General features: G+C 38.5%; 1 protein-coding gene across 2 annotated transcripts; it reads left to right on the top strand.

Annotated features, from left to right (window-relative positions):
• The first annotated feature begins 309 nt into the window (after positions 1-309).
• pdcd6 (programmed cell death 6) lies at positions 310-14,667 on the top strand. 2 transcript variants are annotated; one of them, XM_027007253.2, is made up of 6 exons: positions 315-553; positions 3,817-3,878; positions 9,186-9,230; positions 10,822-10,980; positions 13,291-13,400; positions 13,994-14,667. In XM_027007253.2, exons 1-6 carry the CDS (start codon positions 471-473, stop codon positions 14,090-14,092), a joined length of 558 nt encoding a protein of 185 aa, XP_026863054.2. In that variant the 5' UTR covers positions 315-470; the 3' UTR covers positions 14,093-14,667. The 2 variants fall into 2 exon arrangements, with proteins under 2 accessions (XP_026863055.1, XP_026863054.2); XM_027007254.2 differs by lacking the exon at positions 9,186-9,230 and having other exon boundaries at positions 310-553.
• Positions 14,668-20,567: the final 5,900 nt, after the last annotated feature.

The raw sequence follows: 20,567 nt of genomic DNA, 5'->3' as shown, positions 1-20,567 counted from the left end.
CTTTAGTTGTTAAGATTTCATTGTCTTTGTCTTTTGTTGTTAGGATTTGAATTGTCTTTTGCACGTTGTGTAAAAAGACAAGACGTTGTGCAAAAGGGTACATCTCTGGAGACATTTTCCCTCAGTCATGGCTATAGCTCCACCCCATTAGCACAAATCTTACACGATGGCAAGCAGCGAGCCAATCAAAACTCAAGTAAAGTACCCCCCCCCCCCCCCGGTGGCGTTATAGGAGGCGGGATTGTAGGAGGCGGGGTTATATGAGGCGGGGTTTATGGGAGGCGAGGTTACAGCAGGCGGGCTCATGACGTCCGTGATTTTGTGTTTTTTTTTTTTTACATAAGTGGCGAGTTTCTGTTCACGCCACGCCCCTGCGTGAAGAATGTCACACAGATAGGAAAGCAAGTTAAAAGATCACGCTTTGTGCGCTTAGCATTATTTTTTTTTTTTAGGCACGATCACGAGTGGAAATGGCATATCACAGCCAGTACAGACCTCCCCACTATAACAGCGCGCCGCCGGATCAAGGTTTTTTGTGGAATATATTTCAGAGGTAAGACTCCCGCATTAGACACACGGAAGGCGACCTCGTCTGTGTGGCCTTACCGCAGCGCCAGGCGAAGCTAACGGATCTAATCAGATTAGTGATAGACGCGTCGAAATACCTCACCAAACTTTGACCCCGTGTTGTATGACTCGGTAAAGTAAGCTACGTGTCTGTGATGTTTTATTTTGTGTCAGCTAGGCGAAATGTGTTTTTTTCAGCGAGTTCACGAAGCTGTTGTTTTTTTGACGACGTTTCCTGTGCTAGTACGTTAGGCTGGGTTCGGTGGACTGGGTGCTCACAGCATCGTTCAAAGTGTGTGTGTGTGTGTGTGTGTGTGTGTGTGTGTGTGTGTGTGCGTGCGTGCGTGTGTGTGTGTGTGCGTGCGTGCGTGCGTGCGTGTGTGTCTCTGTGTCTCTGTGTCTGTGTCGTTGAAAAATTGTAATTACAGTTCAGTTTACCTCCAGTATAAAAAGCACTTCAGTGATCCAGGGTTGGTGCTTAACTAGCTAGCTTTAGTTAACAAGTTACCTCTTGTAGTAATGAATTATGTAATACTGCAGAGGGTTGACTGCTGCTTTCTCGCATTAAATATCTAAATTAAATTATATACAACATTAAACTAAATGTCTTCTCACGTAGCTTAGCTAACTATTCATGTGAAAGTCGTGCATCTGCATTGAGATTCCTACAGCGACGACGTAGAAAGCCAGTAATGTTTTGACCTTGTTCATGTGGGCTGACTTTAGAGATATCAAAGGTTTATAACTCTACTTTCTCTAGCTCTCTTTTGACAAACTGTCATGAAACATTCTTGAGAATGTGTTCTCCATGTTTCCCTTCCTATGAGGAATTTAATTATTAAAAGCAATGTAGAATTAAAATTTTATTGCTTTGAGTGATTGAATGCCTAATGTTTTCCTGATGTTTTATATAGGTCTATATAAATTACTTTAGCGCCCCTCTATAACAGTTTATTTTGAGTTAAGTCATTATGTATGGTTTTACTTTTCAAACTGCTGTTATGAGTCATTCTTCACAGCTGCGGTTGGTACATTGAGCTAATGGAGCAGAAATGGTGGAAAAATGATCACATTGGCAAGCCACAGACCGATTGTTGCACTCCATAATGCAACATATGACATGGTGTGTAGGTTGTGAATGTTTATCCCGGGTTAAGGGACATGGGAAGGGGAAAGAGCCTATACACAAAGATAGTCTCACCTAGAAAGAAAGCACTTTCATTTTGTAATGTCTTCGTAGCTAGTCTTTTTGCAACACAAAGTTCTGCCTCAAATCCAGGCAAGAAGAGAGCCTCAATCTGGCACATTCCTCCTCTGTTAACATAGTAACTGAGTGATTCAAATGTCCTTGAGAAGTTTTCATTGGATTAGGCATATGTGAATGGGAGTCATATGTTCACAGATCTGTGACTCTGTGGACAGACTGCACATAGTAGGAACTAGGACAAACAAACCTACAGTGTGTCCCATTCATTCCCTCTTGGTTGAACCAAAGTTTTTAGTATGAAGCTTGGCTGTGTTCAGCTGTCTGTTTTTCTGTGGGGTTTTCCCAAGCCTTTTTTTCCCATTTCAATACTGGAGCTGGTGTTCTGGGCTGGGCATGTTTGGTTGCTAGGGAATGTGTGACTCACTGGAGAATGGAGGTTTTTTGTTTTTTCACAACTATGGCACCTATACATCTGGTATTACAATACAAGTGATCACATCTGAAGATAAAAAAAAACCCAAGTGATTTTCAACATAATACCTAGGATATTTTCAGAATTGCTGTTGTTTCAGCTCAGGTTCAGTCTTTAAATGTGCTCACTGAAGCTATGGTTGGTTTGGGTCCTGGGAAACATTAGAGTTGGAATATATATATATATATATATATATATATATATATATATATATATATATATATATATATATATATATATATATATATATATATATATATATATATATATACTATTTATATATATATATATATATATATATATATATACTATTTATATATATATATATATATATATATATATATATATATACTATTTATATATATATATATACTATTTATATTTTTATAAATGTTTAACTGTTCTATAAGCCATCGGGCCCTATTTTCATTAGAAAAGTGCAAGGTTAAGTGTTGTGTATAATACAGATGTTTAAAAGCTACAAGACAAGCAGTGTGATCGATTGATGAGTAACTTATGAATCACCAAACATTACTAACTACATTGCACTTCAACCAACCCTTTCACATATCATTTATTATTGTGCCTGTGTGAAAACAGGACATATCTTTTGGACACCCTCTCCTGACTACAGTATATAATACAACTACGCATAACAAAAATCAATGTAACCCCAGGAGGGGTTCACTAAGAAGACAGACTTGCAGGTACAAGCCCGATGTGAGTAAATATTTGGAACCACTTTAGTGTTTTCCCCGTTATGTTGCAGCAAAGTGTATACACACACCAAACATTGGTGGGCACATCGAGTGTGCAGTGCAGTAACAGAAAATTACTGCTATGCATGGTGTCTGTGCTAGTTTTCGTACACACTCCTCGTAGCACATTTTTTCAGACCTCCACCTGTCTTAGTTCCACAGTCCTGTCCTTTTCTACACTGTGCCTATTCGTAATCGCAGCCATTGTAATTAATATCCTAATCCTAATTATGTTCGTCAGTGTCACGAGCATTCACGTGCATACTTGTACAAACTAGAAGCGCCTCACTTTGCTGAGCCTCAGGGTTTCAAACCGGTTTTCATGCATCCTTATCCAGTCCAAGTGTCTTTTCCAGCTCCTCACCCGAACCAGGTAATTTGGAATTGCAGGGCTCTTGACGACCTAGCCAGAGTGTGTTAGGAGCAGGAGCAGAGGAAGTCTGTGGCCCAAGCAGCGGCGTCAGTACCTCAGCTCTACCTCAGACACACAGGCTACTTCTCAGTCCCAATCCTCAGCACTTCACAGTGCACAAAGCATGAAGTTACAAAAGTGCACTGTCCATGTCTTAGCACTGCACTTGGTTGCGTTTGTACACCCCACCCCCCACCCCTGCAAATGGGGCCCCTTGTCTGGTTAATAAAACACAAAATGTTTGAGCATGCTAGCTTTTCAAGTTGCTGTGAAGACACTGGAACTCGGTAGCTCTTGTTTGATTTAGATTCTTGCAGTGTTTTGTGTGTGACACATTTCAACAGATGAATGTAATTATATTGACTAGTAAACTAATATTGCAATTCTCTTTCCTTCTTAGGGTGGACAAAGACCGAAGTGGAGCAATATCAGACACAGAACTTCAGCAAGCTTTATCAAATGGTATGACTTTTTTTTGTATATTCCCTTCTATTAGTTTTTACACAGTTTCAACCAAAGCTAGTGTTTACTTGATGTAAAGAACTCCATAAGTGTTGAACTAGCGTAATAATTCTGTCTGGATGGTTAGGGAATGTGCGACCCAGAAGTACACAGAGTGGAATGATTTTCAAATGATCAGGGATGTATGTGCAATACCTACAACATAAGTCATACTTTTGCTTCTTATTTTTCTTTAATCTATAACATTTGAACATACAGAAAAATACTGGCATTTTGTATGTGAATACTAATAACAGTTGAAGTTTACCCTGAACCTGTGAAATGCCTGTTTTCCTGTTTCACAATGACCTCAAAATCTAGGCCTACGTGTTGTGCAGCAATATCCCTGGCTTCTGACCAAGGTTTTAAAAGGGATGCGGTGTTCATTTTGATTTGTGAGATTTGTGAGAGATTTGTGTCCCTTCCATATAGATATGTTTGGCTCTGAAGCTTTACCTTGCGGGTCGGTGCTTTTGCATTGTGTCAACATCACTCCGTTGTGAAAATGAGCCTGTTGAAATGCATAGAGGGGTCTTGTGTAAGCTTTTAGCTTTTAGCTGCGTCAGGGCCAGGGCATAACTCATAATGAAACATGGCCAAAGTGGGGTAATTTTGGATGAATTAATGCTTAAAGTCAAACTTTTGGAAGTGTTTATTGTTAAGGCTGGTCGGTGGTGGTCAGCATGGAGAAGAATATCCTCGCCTGGTGTGCAGCTCTTATCCTTGAGCTGCAGTTCTAGCTTCGATTTCAGGGCCTGGTATCGCACTCCCGGGATCTTTTAATAAATGAATCATCTCTAAGCTGGAACGGTCCTGTGACCCTGACCCTGGTCTGCACTGCAACATGGGAATACACTGTCACGAGATGACGTGGAGGTGTTGTACTGTATCACAATAAAGTAACGCTGGCTGTGCTTCGACGGCCTGCGTGGGTGTGGTGAAATGGCTCCGTGCAGGGTGTGTGTGTGTCGTGTGGTATGGGGTGTGTCTGTAGCATGTGCCTTGAGTGGCTTGCTAAGAGCCAGGAGGTGATAAGTGCCCGTGTCTGTCTCTGTTCAGCTTGTCTGCTACCCCTCTGCTCTTGCTCACCCCTCAGAGAGGCCGAAGCCCCCTGGTCCTCACAGTTTGTGCTTAAGGTATCCAAAATTTAGATTTTTAATCCCTGGAGCCTCCAAAATACAGGTAGGTCCCACTAAGCAAGTAAGTCTTTTAATGTGGATTTAAGAAAACAGAGATTCCACTTCAAATAGTTTCTGTAACACATTTGCAGAGTTTAGGAGCTTCATAAGAGGAGCATCTTCCAGCCGAGCTGCACAAGTTATGCTGGGAAATAGAAATATGGCTGCTTTAGAAGAAAGGAGTGACCATGTTGATGCTTCAGGAGATCAGGAAGTTATTTCAGAGCTAGGTCACTGAAAGCCTCAAATGTGAAGAGCAATGCACTTGGAAAATTCCTTACTTTTTCTGAACAGTTAAGTTCTTAATAGTAACATGAACTTTTTATTGTTTTAACAATTGTTTCCTGTGCTAAGCACTGTAAGATGTTGGAGATAATTAGTGATTTATATAATAATAATTATATAATAATGATTATATTTAATGAGGTGGAACTATTCCTTGATGCAGAATATTCCCATTTGATTTGATTTTGGAAGGATGCTTTGAGACTAAATTTAGGTCACTGCTATCATTCTAATTCGAAGGCAGCCATATTTTAGTAAATATATACTGGATCTATTGTCCATGACGCCATACATTTTGACATGGGTCGACGAGCTTTTGGAAATAAAAGGGCAACAACACACTACGCAGGATGATTCTTTCTGCATGACTAATTCCTACATTTGCCAAACCCACCTCTGGTGTGGCTGGTATTTGTGACCAGAAAGCTATTTTGGTCTCACTGACCGTCGTATCATAAAGGTAAGTGTCTGGAGTTTGCCAAATTTACAAACTCCAGACACTAAGCTTTATGGTCTAACGGGAGTAGTTGCTTTCCGTTTGGCAGGCTTGGAGATGCCAGAGGCTTGGTGACATCAAGATATGGCCATCAACTGAGGACCTTGGAAACTTTGTGTGTGTGTGTGTGTGTGTGTGTGTGTGTGTGTGTGTGTGTGTGTGTGTGTGTGTGTGTGTGATCCACAACCATCTTCTTTCTCATTTTTTCTTGAGCAGGTTTACCACTTGTTTTAAAATCTTTCTTTTTGTTGGTGATGGAGAGAGTGTTTTGTTGATTGATGGAGTAGTTGAGAAATTTGGCTTGTGTTGCATTTATACTTATATTTAGCTCAAAAGCATCCATGACCACATAGAGGTGCTACAAATGTACATAAATTCATAGTTACTCGCTTCAGATTAAAGTATGATGAATAATGTATCATGGAGTACAGCTGTTCTAATCTAAAGTTGCACATAACAGTTTTGAAGAAATGCATGCATCCATACACGCTATGACCATTGCCCTCACTGAGGATGAAATTATACTAGGAAAGTTTCTCCGTGGTGTATGGAACATCATCCCTTAGCTGGCCTGAGTGTGTTATTTTGCCCACTCCTGACACCATAACCATTGTACAATGGCAGTCCAACCCGATATTGAGCTATCCTTCACCCTGTGGCTGGTGTCATCCTGACCTGAGAGAACCACCTGCTTGCATTCCGCAGCGTTTCATTAAAAGCACTTAAAACACTCAGCATCTCTGTTTTTGTACTCCTCATTTCAGCTGCTCTTGACCTTTTTTTTTTATTTTTATTTTTATTTTTATTTTTTTATTAAGACTGCTGCTCCTTGCCTGGATGTCTTTCCAGAATAATTATTTAACCGGACACAGCCTAGCAGTAACAAGGCAATGGAAAACTCCAAGTTCTCATTTATCCTGCCAAAAACCCTTTAGAAGCAAATTGGTTTCCCTACTGACTCGTATTGCTTTGTGCTTTTATCCCTGTGATGGGAGAGTCATAAATTTTAAAACATGGAAGGGAGGGGAAAAGGTGCTCTAGCTGCCAGCTTCATGTTGTAGAGCAGTAGGCACTGATGTTCCCCTCAGCAGTACTCATAAAGGTGCTCATGGCAGATATACCTCCTAGTTAGATTTTGTCATTTTTTTGAGGTGTGTATCAGGTGTGTGAATTGTTTATAAAGCTTTTTACCTTTTCTAATTAATTAATTAATGTATTTATTTATTTAATATGATGCTTGCCAAGAAGCTCCTCCAGTTTATAGCAGTGCAGCAATTTGCTGCGTATCCCTAGCACATGTCTAAACATGTATGTAATTATGTATTTGTGCTTATTAGGTCTTGACTGTGAGCTACAGCTGTAGATGATATGTATTTAATAAGCTGTGTGTTTGTGTGTGTGCATATGTAATATGCCAATAATGGGGGCCTTATGTTGGCTGGTGTGCTGTCGGCCCTGTCTCTGACTCGCTGCCAATCACTTTGGTTGGTGGGTGTGTCCGGGCCCCATCTCAGTGAGCAGTGCCGTGAGAACGGCCAGTATGCACTGCACAGAAGAGGCTTTGTGCCGTAGGGACTTTGAGACACCCCCCCCCCCCCCATTAGCCAGCCCAGGAGCCCCCACACACATTCACAAATGCACTCACTCACTCACACTACAGTATTGCTATGGTTGTCGGCAGCCCACGTGACACACATTCATCATGCCGCACGACCCCAGGTAGTTAGGATGTCCTTGAAGGTGAGACTATAAATCCTCAGACCTTGTACAGTAGGTCACGTAGCCTCTTGCTTTGTTCCTCTTACTGTCTTTCTACTCCTTCTCTTTTCATTCTTTGCATTCTCACGCCCTCTCTCTTCATTCTTCGCCCTCTTTGGTGCTCCAGTGCTTTTCCTGTGCTTGTTTGTTCTTCCCTTTTCATGTCTTTATCACCCGGTGTCCACGCGTCACATTTTTTCTGTGGTCCCTGTGCCGCTATTCCCGTGACACATTTCCTGTGGTCTGTCCCTGTGCTAGTGTCCCCGTGACACATTTCCTGAGTCCTGGTCCCGGTGTCACCCTGCACAGAGTTTCCAGCCTCTGGTGGAATGACTTCAAATGTAGTTCATCACCCCTGCAGAGGCTGCCTTGCTCATGGCAAGAGCTATGACTCAGCAGACAACACGGGGGGACTTATTTTGCACCTTGTCTGCTTTCATTATGTCACCTTCAGTACAGCTAGTGGATAAAGCAACCCTTCCATGATGAGCTCCTGAAGCACCAATGTTCTTGGTTCATCACTTAGCTTTGGTCTCTCTTGCGCGGTCTCTTTTGTTTCTCTTTCACACACATGGTGGGACTTTTGTGGGACTTTTCAGATTTGCAATGGAAGCAAAATTTAATTGGCTCCTCAACTGTTACTTTTTTGCAGAAGAGCACTTTAAGCAAACTATGATGCTAACCAATTTAGCTACTTATAACAAATTAGGCAAGCTTGGTTTTGCCACTAGACAACTGGGCGACCTATATACAAAAGAGTGCTTGAATTCTTTATTGTGTGTGGTGTTACTTTTATTGTTCCTATACATTTCACACTGAGCACACTGTGTAAAATAACATTTCTGAGATCTGCAGATCTGTTGTGTTGCTCTTGTTGATAAATGTTCTTTTTGTGTGAAAATGTGAATAAGAATATAGGGTGTTTTTTTTTTTTTTTTGTTATACTTATCTTTTGTGCCAAACTTTCCTTTCTCAGGCTAATCAATTAGCTGAAACAAAAGTGAACTGAGTAATCAATTATCAAATAGTTGTTTCTTACAGCAATGACCTAACCTTCATAAAAAGATGTATCCTATTTAAGGAAATCTCTTATGACGAGGTGTCTTTACGGTGGCACTGGTTCCTTAAGACTCCCTAGATAACAAGCTACTCTGCTGCTTTCTTGCTATACTGATTAGATGGGTCATTTTGCACTTTAGTAATTGGGTAGCTTTAGGAATTTTAGAGTCACGTGACATATGTCAAGAATGGGGAGGCAGACAGACTTTTTAAAAAGTGCATTTTAAACATTTTCAAAGCTTGACTACTGAACCTTTTGAAAGAGCTGACATGATCAAACTGTAACTTCTCTTTAATTGCAGACTAGCTTCATACCTTCAAGCCTTGGTGCTTGACAGCTAATAGAAACGAATATATGCAAATGATATATAAGGTATGAAAAATCCTTACCTCCCCCCCAACACACCAGCAACTAGCAGCCACAATGCTGGTCACAAGCCCATGACGTCTTCTTTTATTCTAACTCTAACCCTTGTTTCTCTGCTTTCACAGGCACATGGACGCCGTTCAATCCCGTCACAGTTCGGTCAATTATATGTAAGTGTATTTGTCTTCTGTGCTGTGACAATGAATTGGTGTTTCAGTACAAAACTGTTTCTCCAACAAACCTCTTGATATTTTACTGTGACAACAGTTGGCCTGCTGCAGCACAGAACAAGGATATATAAGGACATAAGTGAATTCCCCCGCAGAAGTGGAGGGTCTGGCTATGTTAGATGATAACCCTGCCAGATTTCATAAACTGCTTACTGCTAATATCCTAAAGTGCCAAATCTGGTAATGCATCAGACCTGATGAAGCATATAAGAAAACATTCAGTTCTGACTACGTGAAAAGACCTCCTTTTGCTGTCTGCAGAGATTTTATTTTTACCGTATTTTATGAAGATGCATCCATAGCTGTTAAATTATTTTTGCCAGATATAAAAAAAAAAATACGTTCCAGGTTCTCTTATCCAAACCAGTATCAAGAACAATTTCAGGAAATCCTGAATTCAATTTAAATAAAATTTCTTCTGCTGTTATACATTGTTTCGTGATATTTTTTATTTTTTTAATTTTATTTATTTATTTATTTATTTTTTGCATCTCACACAGGGTGTGATCCGTACCAAGCTGCTGAAAAGGACTTTCCGCTCTCATTTAGTGTCCACAATGAATGGAAAATAACAGCATGCGTGCACTGATACTGATAGATCTACCCAGCTGTCACATGCTGGAGTTCGGCTTCCTCGCCTTGGGCAAATGGACTCTTGTTCATGGCAACCTTGATGCTACTTCCAAAAAATGGAAGAGAAGGCAGTGTAGCAACACAACCAGACACTGAACTCATGTTGACATGAAATCTTGCACTTATTTCTAATCATATTTGCTTGACTGTCCTCAGTTCCACTAGAGTGGACATGCCTTGTGAACAAGTTTCTCTGAAGCACCTGCTTATGATGAACAAGTGCTTAGGCCTTAGATGATGGCTGAGGGCAAAAATGAACACTCTGAAAGTATTTGAAGTCTGTGGTGAGATGTTCCTGGACTAGATTGAGTCTATTGGGTGTAACTTTTGAATTTTTTTTCTGCCCCTCATTCACAAGGCTGTCATGAGGTGATGCCTGTGGACTAAAGCAAATCTGACTGAAAAGGGCAGGCTTATATCATTGTGGCAAGTCAAGTGAACTGAATGAAGTGTCATTTTCCTTCCTTACACTAGGCAGCTATTTTGTCTTGAGCGTGTGGTTTAATGGGTAAAGCCGCAGCTACAGCTGATGCTGATGTCTTCCAAGGCAGTGCCAAGTTTTGCTGGAGTTAAGTCACAAGACTGCGTTTTGTGAGATGTGTAAGGGTTGTACAGCACTAATGCTAGCTAACACCATGCAAATGTTTCCTAATACAAGTAAGTACAAGTGCAAGATTTTATGTGAGCACCACCTTTGCCTCCATTATTTGTTGAAAGTATCAAGTTAGCCAAGAAAATGACTCATTTGCCTACGCAGTCAAAAGAATGGAGACTAACAGTTTTGAAATGACCTGAATCATTGGCCAGCACAGATGTACTTTCACAGAATTTGTTCTTTTGTTGTGAACATTGAAAAAGTGAGTCTGTATCTTTTTCTTCTCTTCTCTCTCTCCCCCAGCTATGTTCGATAGAGACAACAAAGGCGGGGTGAACTTTAACGAGTTCGCTGGAGTATGGAAGTATATCACCGATTGGCAGAGCATCTTCCGCACCTACGACCGTGACAACTCTGGATTCATTGACAAGAATGAGCTGAAACAGGCTCTCACCGGCTTTGGTGAGCAAAGTGATGATGGCTTATTGATTAGCAGTGGCGGTGGGCCAGAGGTAGTAGATGAAGTCACTTACCTGGGCCGGAGGTCAGAAGGTTGTTTATCAAGCACTGAAGCCTGAGAGAAGGAGTCCTACTGCAGCGTATTGAATTGCTCAAACTCGTGCTTCTAGGAAGTCAGGCACTCTAGATATTGGAGATTATTGCATCAGCTGTAGACACTCTAGAGTACTGCATCATTATTGTTAATAATGTTGATAATGTTAATGTTAGAAGCATTAATCAACCTTCATAATCGGAGCAGTTCTCGGTTAGAAAAGATCATGCCCTTTCAGCTGAATCACTGGGAACAGCGTAGCATGACTTAAGTTTAATATTCCAGTCTCAGTGATGGTGTCAAAATCCTATGAATGGAAGCACACAACCTGATGCATCCCTATTCAGAGAGTCCAATCTTTGAAGCACCAAAGATGAATATCTGTATTGGGTGTATGATGTTGCTGCTGCTGATTTTAATTTAATTTAATTTAGATTATTAATAATTTGAATTGAGTGGTTTATATTGAACTTTTTTTTTGTCTTTATTACATTCTAGACAGTGAACACATTTGCAGCATTGGATAGCGTGATGTACAATAGAAAAAGAAAACTGAATTTCTTTCTGATGATGCATACCTAAGATGTTACTGAAACTCTCCTGTCCTGTCCTGTAACCCCAGCTGAACGGGTACATGTAGTAGTTCTATGGCTGGATAGATTAAGCAGATAGCAATCTTAATGGCTAGGGGAAAAAAATCACTGTAATTCACTTATGTTAAGATGCCAGATGTAATCATGACACAGGAGGTGATGGCCGTTAGCTGATACTGTCATTTGATAGTCACATCATTTTGTTAGTATTACTAGGCAGTTGTAGTTTAAAAAGAAATTTTTTTTTTTAATTTAAGGTTTAATGCCGTGTCCTTTCACCTAATACTGTAGTGCCAAATGGATGTGAATGTGTCTCTTATTTGACCAAAAAATAATTGGTTAATAACACAAAGCTGATTATTGACTGTACTGTCTCTTGGTAACAAACCACTATAGAGTGCATAGTAAAAGTTTGGTAAGTACAATTTTCTGTGATTTTACAAAGATATTAAAATTTAATTAAAAACAAGCAATTTATTTTTAATATGATTTATAAAAGGAAAATTTTCACCATTTTATAAGTGACATGTTATTACATCCAAGGAAAAGCATAAGTGATATTGATTGATTGAAAATTATAATCAAAAGATTGGTGAAAGAAATTACTTCCTGCAGCATTAATAGATGGATATATATGCCAGACCATATGGTATATATCTGGATCGTGTATGTATGTGTGTGTGTGTGTGTGTGTGTGTGTGTGTGTGTGTGTGTGTGTGTGTGTGTGTGTGTGTGTGTGTGTGTGTGTGTGTGTGTGTGTGTGTGTGTGTGTGTGTGTGTGTGTGTGTGCGCGCGCGCGTGGTTTTTTTAATAAATAAAAACAAATTTATATATATATATATATATATATATATATATATATATATATATATATATATATATATATATATATAAAAGATGGAATGAAGTTTAGATATGAGTGCAATAACAAACTGCTCAAATGACAACTGGCTTCATTCAAAGTGTGTGTGTGTGTGTGTGTGTGTGTGTGTGTGTTTGTGAAAAAAAAAAAGTATTTATTTTTTTGCCAGGCTAGTGTCCGTTTGTTGACATGATGTGCTGATTTATTACCCTAATTCAGAAATCCTGCTGTGACATTGGATTGCATTGGCTGACGTGTTATTAACAGCCCAGTAATGCAGGCAACATGTTTACTGGTTTTGTTACACAAATGAAGAGTTTTTGTTATATTTGATTTTGCCTATGAAGGCAGTTTATCTGCCTTCACAAGAAAGTGACAACCTTCACAGGAAAGTGACAGCATGTTGCCTGTGAAAACTGTTTATGCTTGGAATAGTTGTGTTTGTAGTGGAACGTGGTCCCCATTTTACACTTTCACTATAGTGACAGCAGCAGTATCCAATAAGATTGGAGAGAATCTTGGAACAAGCACTGAAAAATTCAAAGATGTTTCACCCTCCAACCAGTCACAGTGCTGCAACTGCAAGGCAGAACTGACCTGATTGGATAAGTGATGGATCAATCAACTGGACGGAATGTCCTGTACAGGCCCAAATGTTCCGTGCTGGCCCTATGTTACAGTGCCATACTTGCTGTTGAGCGTTGGTAAATATATACTGATGTGGATTCCTGTCTCCTGAAGTCCATGTTCCTCTCCTTGTCCAGGTTATCGTCTCTCAGATCAGTTCTATAACACACTGATAGAGAAGTTTGACCGACAAAGAAAAGGTCAGGTGGCCTTCGATGACTTCATACAGTGCTGCATCGTACTACAGGTAAAACCAGCTCATAATACACAGGGCTCTCGTCACTGATGTTTTCTTTAAAGAAGTAAAATACAAATACAACATATGCAGCCCTCCATGGTTCATTGATTCAGGGTTTGCCTTTTTAAAGGGGTATATTTACAGCATTTGGCAGATGCTGTTATCCAGAGCGACACAAGTACTTTGTCAATTACTCATTAGAATACATCCTAGTCAGTACAGTTTGTTAGAGGTCAAGATTCCAATTTAACAGGTATACTATTGATATACAGGGATTAATACTAATGCCTAGAAGTGCAAAACGCATCTCTATCTTAGACAACGATAAGTGCAATAAACAATATGCTACAATAGGTACAAGAATTTCAGTTGCTCAACATAGGTGCAGGACCATTTGTCATTTGATGTTTTTAGTAAATAACATGCAGTGTTTAGAGCAATGCTTCTTGGAAGGAATGGGATTTCCATACAACAACGATACACTTCTTACTTTCCATAAGTCATACTTCTTACCATCTGTAGCAGTCACTTGGCATAGTAGCTAAGCCAAATGAATACTAACTTTTGACAGCTGATTGTTTGTTTGTTTTTTCACTCTCCAGAGGTTAACTGATGTGTTCAGGCGATATGACACTGATCAGGATGGCTGGATCCAGGTCTCCTATGAGCAGTACCTCTCTATGGTTTTTAACATTGTATAGCAGACCACAGCACAGTGCCAACCGCACAGATTAGTGCCAAACACCAAGTCCCCCTCCCTCCCTTTCAACTCTTCCACTAGAGTTGCCAAGGTCTGTAGGAGATTACGGGCACGGAATATTGGGACTTTTGGATTTGTGGAATTATTTTTTTTTGTCTGTCTTAGTCTGTCTGTCTGTGCTCACAATTGTTTATGATGCTAAACTTCATAATCCTAAAAAGTAATATCCATCTCCTTTCACTTCTGGAATGTTTGTACATATCATTTACAGATCATGTGCATGCCCTATGAAATCTTATTGTGAAGCATGAACTAATTTTATTCTGTGTTTTTGCTGAGGCCATGTTTACACAGAATATAAGAAAAACCTGCTTTGGATTCACTGACATCATCTAAACCCATATTTATAAAGAACTCTTTTTAATCTGCGTATGAACATGCAGAAAATTTTGCCTTTTATTTGAGGTAGCAGGTAAACATGCTTTTGTATGGCCTATATTTTGTGCATGATGCTTTACAATTGCAATAAATGCAAAAGGTAATGTTTATTAAAAAAAAGAACCATTTAAAAAACTATTTTTAGTCTGCATTTTTTCTTCTGGAATCTGCATTTTAAATTTGGGGGGGAAGTTCCTCTCTCTGACTTGACTGCACTCTAACTTTATAAATGAACATAGTGTAAGTATCTTTCCTAGAGATACACTCATGAATACCCTTCTTTTACCTAATAGGTTCACTGTTATACTTACCCTTGATTGATGTGTCAATAGCTGACATGTCTCATCGAATGTGTTTGTTTGGTAAATATTTTATCTTTTAACATTTAAAAGGTTTCCTTTTTTAGAGTTTGGTCTATTATCAATCTTTTGGAATAATCTGTAAGGTCTTGCAGTTACCTTTATATCAGATGTAGGGGTGTGTGTGTGTGTGTGTGTGTGTGTTTGTGTGTTACACAATAACAATGCAATTTAACAATTTAATAAAATAACATTTTTTTATATTGGTATGGTCTGATATTAAAGTTACTCTTCTTTGTTCATGTTGTTTTAGCTGGAGCTGTTAAACACGACTAGAACAGCTTGGATGTTTCAGTTTCTATTTGTTATTTATGCGTAAACTCTGCCCCCTGCTGCATGATTTAATGCAATGTATCATTTTCAGGATCAGGACTTGGGAATTTGAGAGGCATGCAATGGTTTGCAGAGACAAGATTAACAAAAAGTAGATGAACATAAAAAATAGATGAATATAAAAAATAAAATTTAAAAAATCACCCACTCACGTCGGCTACTTTACATATTCTTGGTTTCCATAGGATGCATTGCTATCTGAGAACGGTACTAATCAAAACTGCTGAATAGTTTGGCTGCAGGATGCATTGTACGCATCTATGTGCCCCTTCTGGTGATATTTTCAAGGGTTTGGTAATGTAAGCCTATTCAAGTAATGACAGGAAATCTGACCAATGAAATGTGTGATTTTCACAATGGGATGGCCTATAGCAGCCTGGCATTATGAATAAGGGGCTGTGAAATTATTAGTAAAACATCACTGTCTGAATGTGCTACAGCGAATGGTTAATAGCACCTACAAGGGAGACAGACATTGTGGCATACCTAATTGAAAAGCTGTTTCCAAGGCTACCCTTCAATGAAAAGTTCACAGTAATTCTGCATGGTGGGCCAAATCCCCCTTCTGTGTGTGTGTGTGTGTGTGTGTGTGTGTGTATGTGTATGTGTATGTATGTATAGTCCTTTTCGGGCATATGCAGAAGGGATGCCTGCTCCACGCACTGTACACCACTGCAGACATGTAGCTAGTTAAGTGATGTATTAATAAATTTGAGCAGCTTATGTTGGAGCAATGCCGTAGTTATAATGCCATAATGCAGGCGCCTTTTTTCAATTTTTACTTTTTGGGAGCAGTAAAAACATGTTTTTATGAATGAGTTACCACAAAATGAATTTGTGGTACTCTGCATACCTATCTAAATGTTACTTTTTTAACAAATGTATAATTTTGTTGTGTATTTGCATACAAGATCAAGTGTTTTAAATTATCCTAATGATCCTGTTTTACAAAATAGCTTCCTAATTAATTTCAATTTTCAATAGCTTCCTAATTAAACTAATAACAAAAATGAATGAGAGGTGACTTATGCAGTTTAATTCAAACTGATGTATGCTAATTATTATTCCATGCATATTGTCTCATTTATTGGTTTTGGTTGCTTATTTAATTTAACCCAGCTCTTACCTTCATTATATTTAATATTATGTAATAATACAATATTATATTTAATATTTAACTTTGTTTAAGAAGATGCTACATTGTAGTGACAGCTCAAACCTTTCATAGTGAGTGTAATTATAATTTTCAATAAACCATGTGACTGGTTAAGCTAGCAAAGCAAAATTCAAAATGAGCATGTTAAATCGCATTCAGTACTACATTTACATTTACATTTCTACATTTATAAGAGTACTATGGTCTCAGTGATGCATTCCAGGAATTTAAGAATCTATAGTGAAATTGGTGTCATCTCTTATCACCAATACCAGATGTCCAAGAGCAAGAGAATTAGTACTTACCCAAAGTACATATATGTCCATGTCATCGTTGAACATTTTCTTGTCAGGACATTCAGTGAGAATTAAGACCATAATTACAGTACTAATAAGTTAAAACATGAAATTGGAAGCTGGTTTTATTTAATTCAGTGAAATTCACTTGCATATTTTACTCTGAAATCTCATATGTCCACATGAAAGAATTCTACCTGATGCCTGACTGAATCACCACAGCGATTCAAAATCCAGTTAGGCCCATATCAGAGCAATTAAAAAAGAACATTTAAGCAACTTAACCTAAACCTTATTTAAGTATGGTTGCAGGACTTGCAGTTCATATTCAAAGACACACAATTCTCACAGAGCTACAGCAGTTACAGTGAGAGCCTGCAAAGAGCCTGGGTGCTGTTACAGCTTCAATATGGTATGTTTATTTGGGAAGTAATTCATTTTCAATTCATAATTTTATACACATGGCAAATTAAAGGTACTTTACAAATAAAAGCATAAATATGGAGACTAATTTAATTCATCTTCATTAAAATTTTTTTAATTAAATGTTTAAAAATAAAGCTAAATTGAAATGAATGAAAAATCAAGGCATATGTATATAAAGTCAAATAAAGAATAAGAGATAAAATATATATGAAAAATAGTTCACCAGTGTCCTGTGCCTTAAAACTAACAAAAGCTTAATTACAAAGGCAAGTTTTAAGTTTTTCTTTATTTATTTTTCTAATTTCAATGCATTTTCAAGCTTTTCTGACAGTAGCCGTATCTGATGCAACATGTAGTGAACCAAAGATGTAGACTTACCTGAGCTCCTTGTTCCTAAACAGTGAAAGCTGCATCTCCAATCCCCGTACATGTCCATACGAATGTAAGGGGAAAGCCAAAGAAGAGCACCTGTGGAGAGAAAATGACCAAGTCAAATAATGTTCATATTTACTGTTAAACGGATTGATATAACGGCCATTGAACTATGCACAAGACTGACGTTGACACTTTTTTATTATATTGTATTATATTGAGATTGGTTTTATTGTTCTTCTGTAGAGTCACCTGCCTGAACTACTGAAGCTAGAGTCCTGGAGTCCTACTTTTAAAATATTTATAAAATGAAACTTTAAAAAAACCCAAACATTTATTTTTATTTATTTTCACCATTTTTACCAGTAAACAGAGACGCTAGACTCATCTGGAGATGTCCTTTACTCCTGGATCGGTGAACCCCGTATTCTGTCCTGAGTTCCAGCTGAAGGATGGATGGATGGATTGTATTTTAAATCAGCTGAACTTACTCCTGACGAGTGCAGTAATCAGCTGTACTAGAAATAAAGGTAGGGATGAGATCCTCGAGGTCCTGTTTTGACAAGAAATCTAATTTGTTTGCAGTTTTGAAGTATTACTCATCCAGCTGTTCGTCCAGTTTGATGTTCAAGGCAGACATAGCCTAACCAGCATTTAAGAAAAAGGAGCTTGTCTATGTGGATCTGATTATACTTAACTTCATAAGAAAATTTCTATACGAAATTGAGAATTCCAGGTGTCTTTTATTCAAAAACTAGGTGTTATGATGCCTGTACAGTATTTACTGAATTACAAAAACTGGAGTTTTGTTCGAGTTTATTTTATACATTTTTAAATTACCCCTCAAAAGCTAAAACATGGCAATTAGCATAGTTTCTCACAACACTGTTAATGGAAACTAGCTAATCCAAGGTCTGAATACCGCCATCAAATTCACTTACGACAGACGCCACAATGTCCGTTCCGCTTTGCTGATGGGAATTATTAGTGTCAATTTAGTCAGGGATGGAAATGTAAAGTATCCATCAATATCAAAGGAACACTGAAATGTCCTCCAATGTGAAGAGCCGTGGGTCGTCTGGCAGGTTTGGTACATTATATACCGGGAGCTGATGTGCTCTGCTAGCCAGTGTGTGTATGAAATCAGACAGGTGTATACAGCCAGTAGCAGATACTTTAACAGTAGCAGGAGTGAATGAAATTAAGAGTGTTAATAAACACTTCATTTAAGATTGACAAGTTTGAAAAAGTAATCTGTTTTAATGTAAAGAGAGCCATATACACAAGCAAACGGCAGCACAGGTGAACATTTTCGACATTAGCTACACATTTTCCAACCTCTATCCAGCCTTAGTGGTACCACCAGCAAATCTAACGTGCATTTTTAAAAAGATGAGCTGGAATTAGTGGTGGTTGCCCACATTTACCAGATCAGTGCTAAATGACCACATTAACACGCTGGCTTGATCCATCAGTCTCTTTATGAGTTCCTGTTTTTACCTCGCGTAGTTAACTGAAGTTCTGTGGTACTGGAGTACTATGTGATATAAACAATAATCATACAGCTAGATTCCTATATTACAACGGTCGCATGAATCACTTTTAGAAATGAAAATATCATCTCAATGCCTGTCATTTACATGTAACGAAGAAAACACGTGCGAAGCACACAGCTGCAAAACACTCATCTATCTATCTATCTATCTATCTATCTATCTATCTATCTATCTATCTATCTATCTATCTATCTATCTATCTATCTATCTATCTATCTATCTATTAACACTCATCTATCTATCTATCTATCTATCTATCTATCTATCTATCTATCTATCTATCTATCTATCTATCTATCTATCTATCTATCTATCTATCTATCTATCTATCTATCAACACTCATCTATCTATCTATCTATCTATCTATCTATCTATCTATCTATCTATCTATCTATCTATCTATCTATCTATCTATCTATCTATCTATCTATCTATTAACACTCATCTATCTATCTATCTATCTATCTATCTATCTATCTATCTATCTATCTATCTATCTATCTATCTATCTATCTATCTATCTATTAACACTCATCTATCTATCTATCTATCTATCTATCTATCTATCTATCTATCTATCTATCTATCTATCTATCTATCTATCTATCTATCTATCTATCTATCTATCTATCTATCTATCTATCTTTATTTGTCAGACCGTAGCTGACAGAGTAGAACGGACCGGGGGAATGGTTCTTACTGAGCTGCCAACCCTGTTTAGTAGAATGTGGAGTCACCTGCCATTTCTAGTTGGTCTTAAAGTGATAAGGTCTGCAGTTACAAGATGGCTCATTACACAATTTTAGTGTTTCTTTTTCACAAATAGTTCTTAATTACACCTTCATTCTTACTGTGACACAGAAGACACACCAAAAACGATAGAAAAACAGAAAGACACGAGCTTTTTAACCACTGGACTAACATGACTCATAAAAAAGAAAACTGTAACTGTTTAATTCAATGCAGGCTTTACTTTCCAATCAAAATATCCCTAATTTGACTTGATTTACACATAATATTTTTAACAGAATAAATTCTGCAGAGGTAATATTTCGTTCATGGTAACAGACAAAAATTAATTAAAAAAAAATTAAAAGCAGACAAAAATTAATTTTTTTACTTCAAAGGAAGACAGCTCTTTTCTTATGAATCTCATAAGACTGCAGTGCAACCAGTGCGGTTATTGATAGTGTCATAACTAAAGGGGGGCGGGGGGGGGGGGGGGGGTAGGAATCCCACTGGTGGCCATGGCATGTGGGGAGGGGGGTGTCACAGTGACTGGCCCCGAGTGACTCCCCGCTGGGAGACTCTTCTTTCGGGGTGTACAATTCACATCTATAATTCACTGATTCTCAATAGCGTCGCTCATCAGCAAACATACACTGCTTTGCACACCCTGGCATTACACCCAGGATAAGATGTCAGCTATCCTGTGCCAAACCATTAGTGAGTGTTTCACACATGGCCCAGTCCGCTCACCTCATAGTATCCTCCATGAGCCCACCGCCTCACCCGCTCTTCAAAGGGGTCAGGCTCCCC

Source organism: Electrophorus electricus, chromosome 10 (assembly GCF_013358815.1).
Source record: "Electrophorus electricus isolate fEleEle1 chromosome 10, fEleEle1.pri, whole genome shotgun sequence".
In the NCBI taxonomy this organism is placed as follows: Eukaryota; Metazoa; Chordata; class Actinopteri; order Gymnotiformes; family Gymnotidae; genus Electrophorus; species Electrophorus electricus.
Note: the sequence above shows the minus strand (reverse complement) of the source record. Positions and strands in the feature narration are given on the sequence as shown.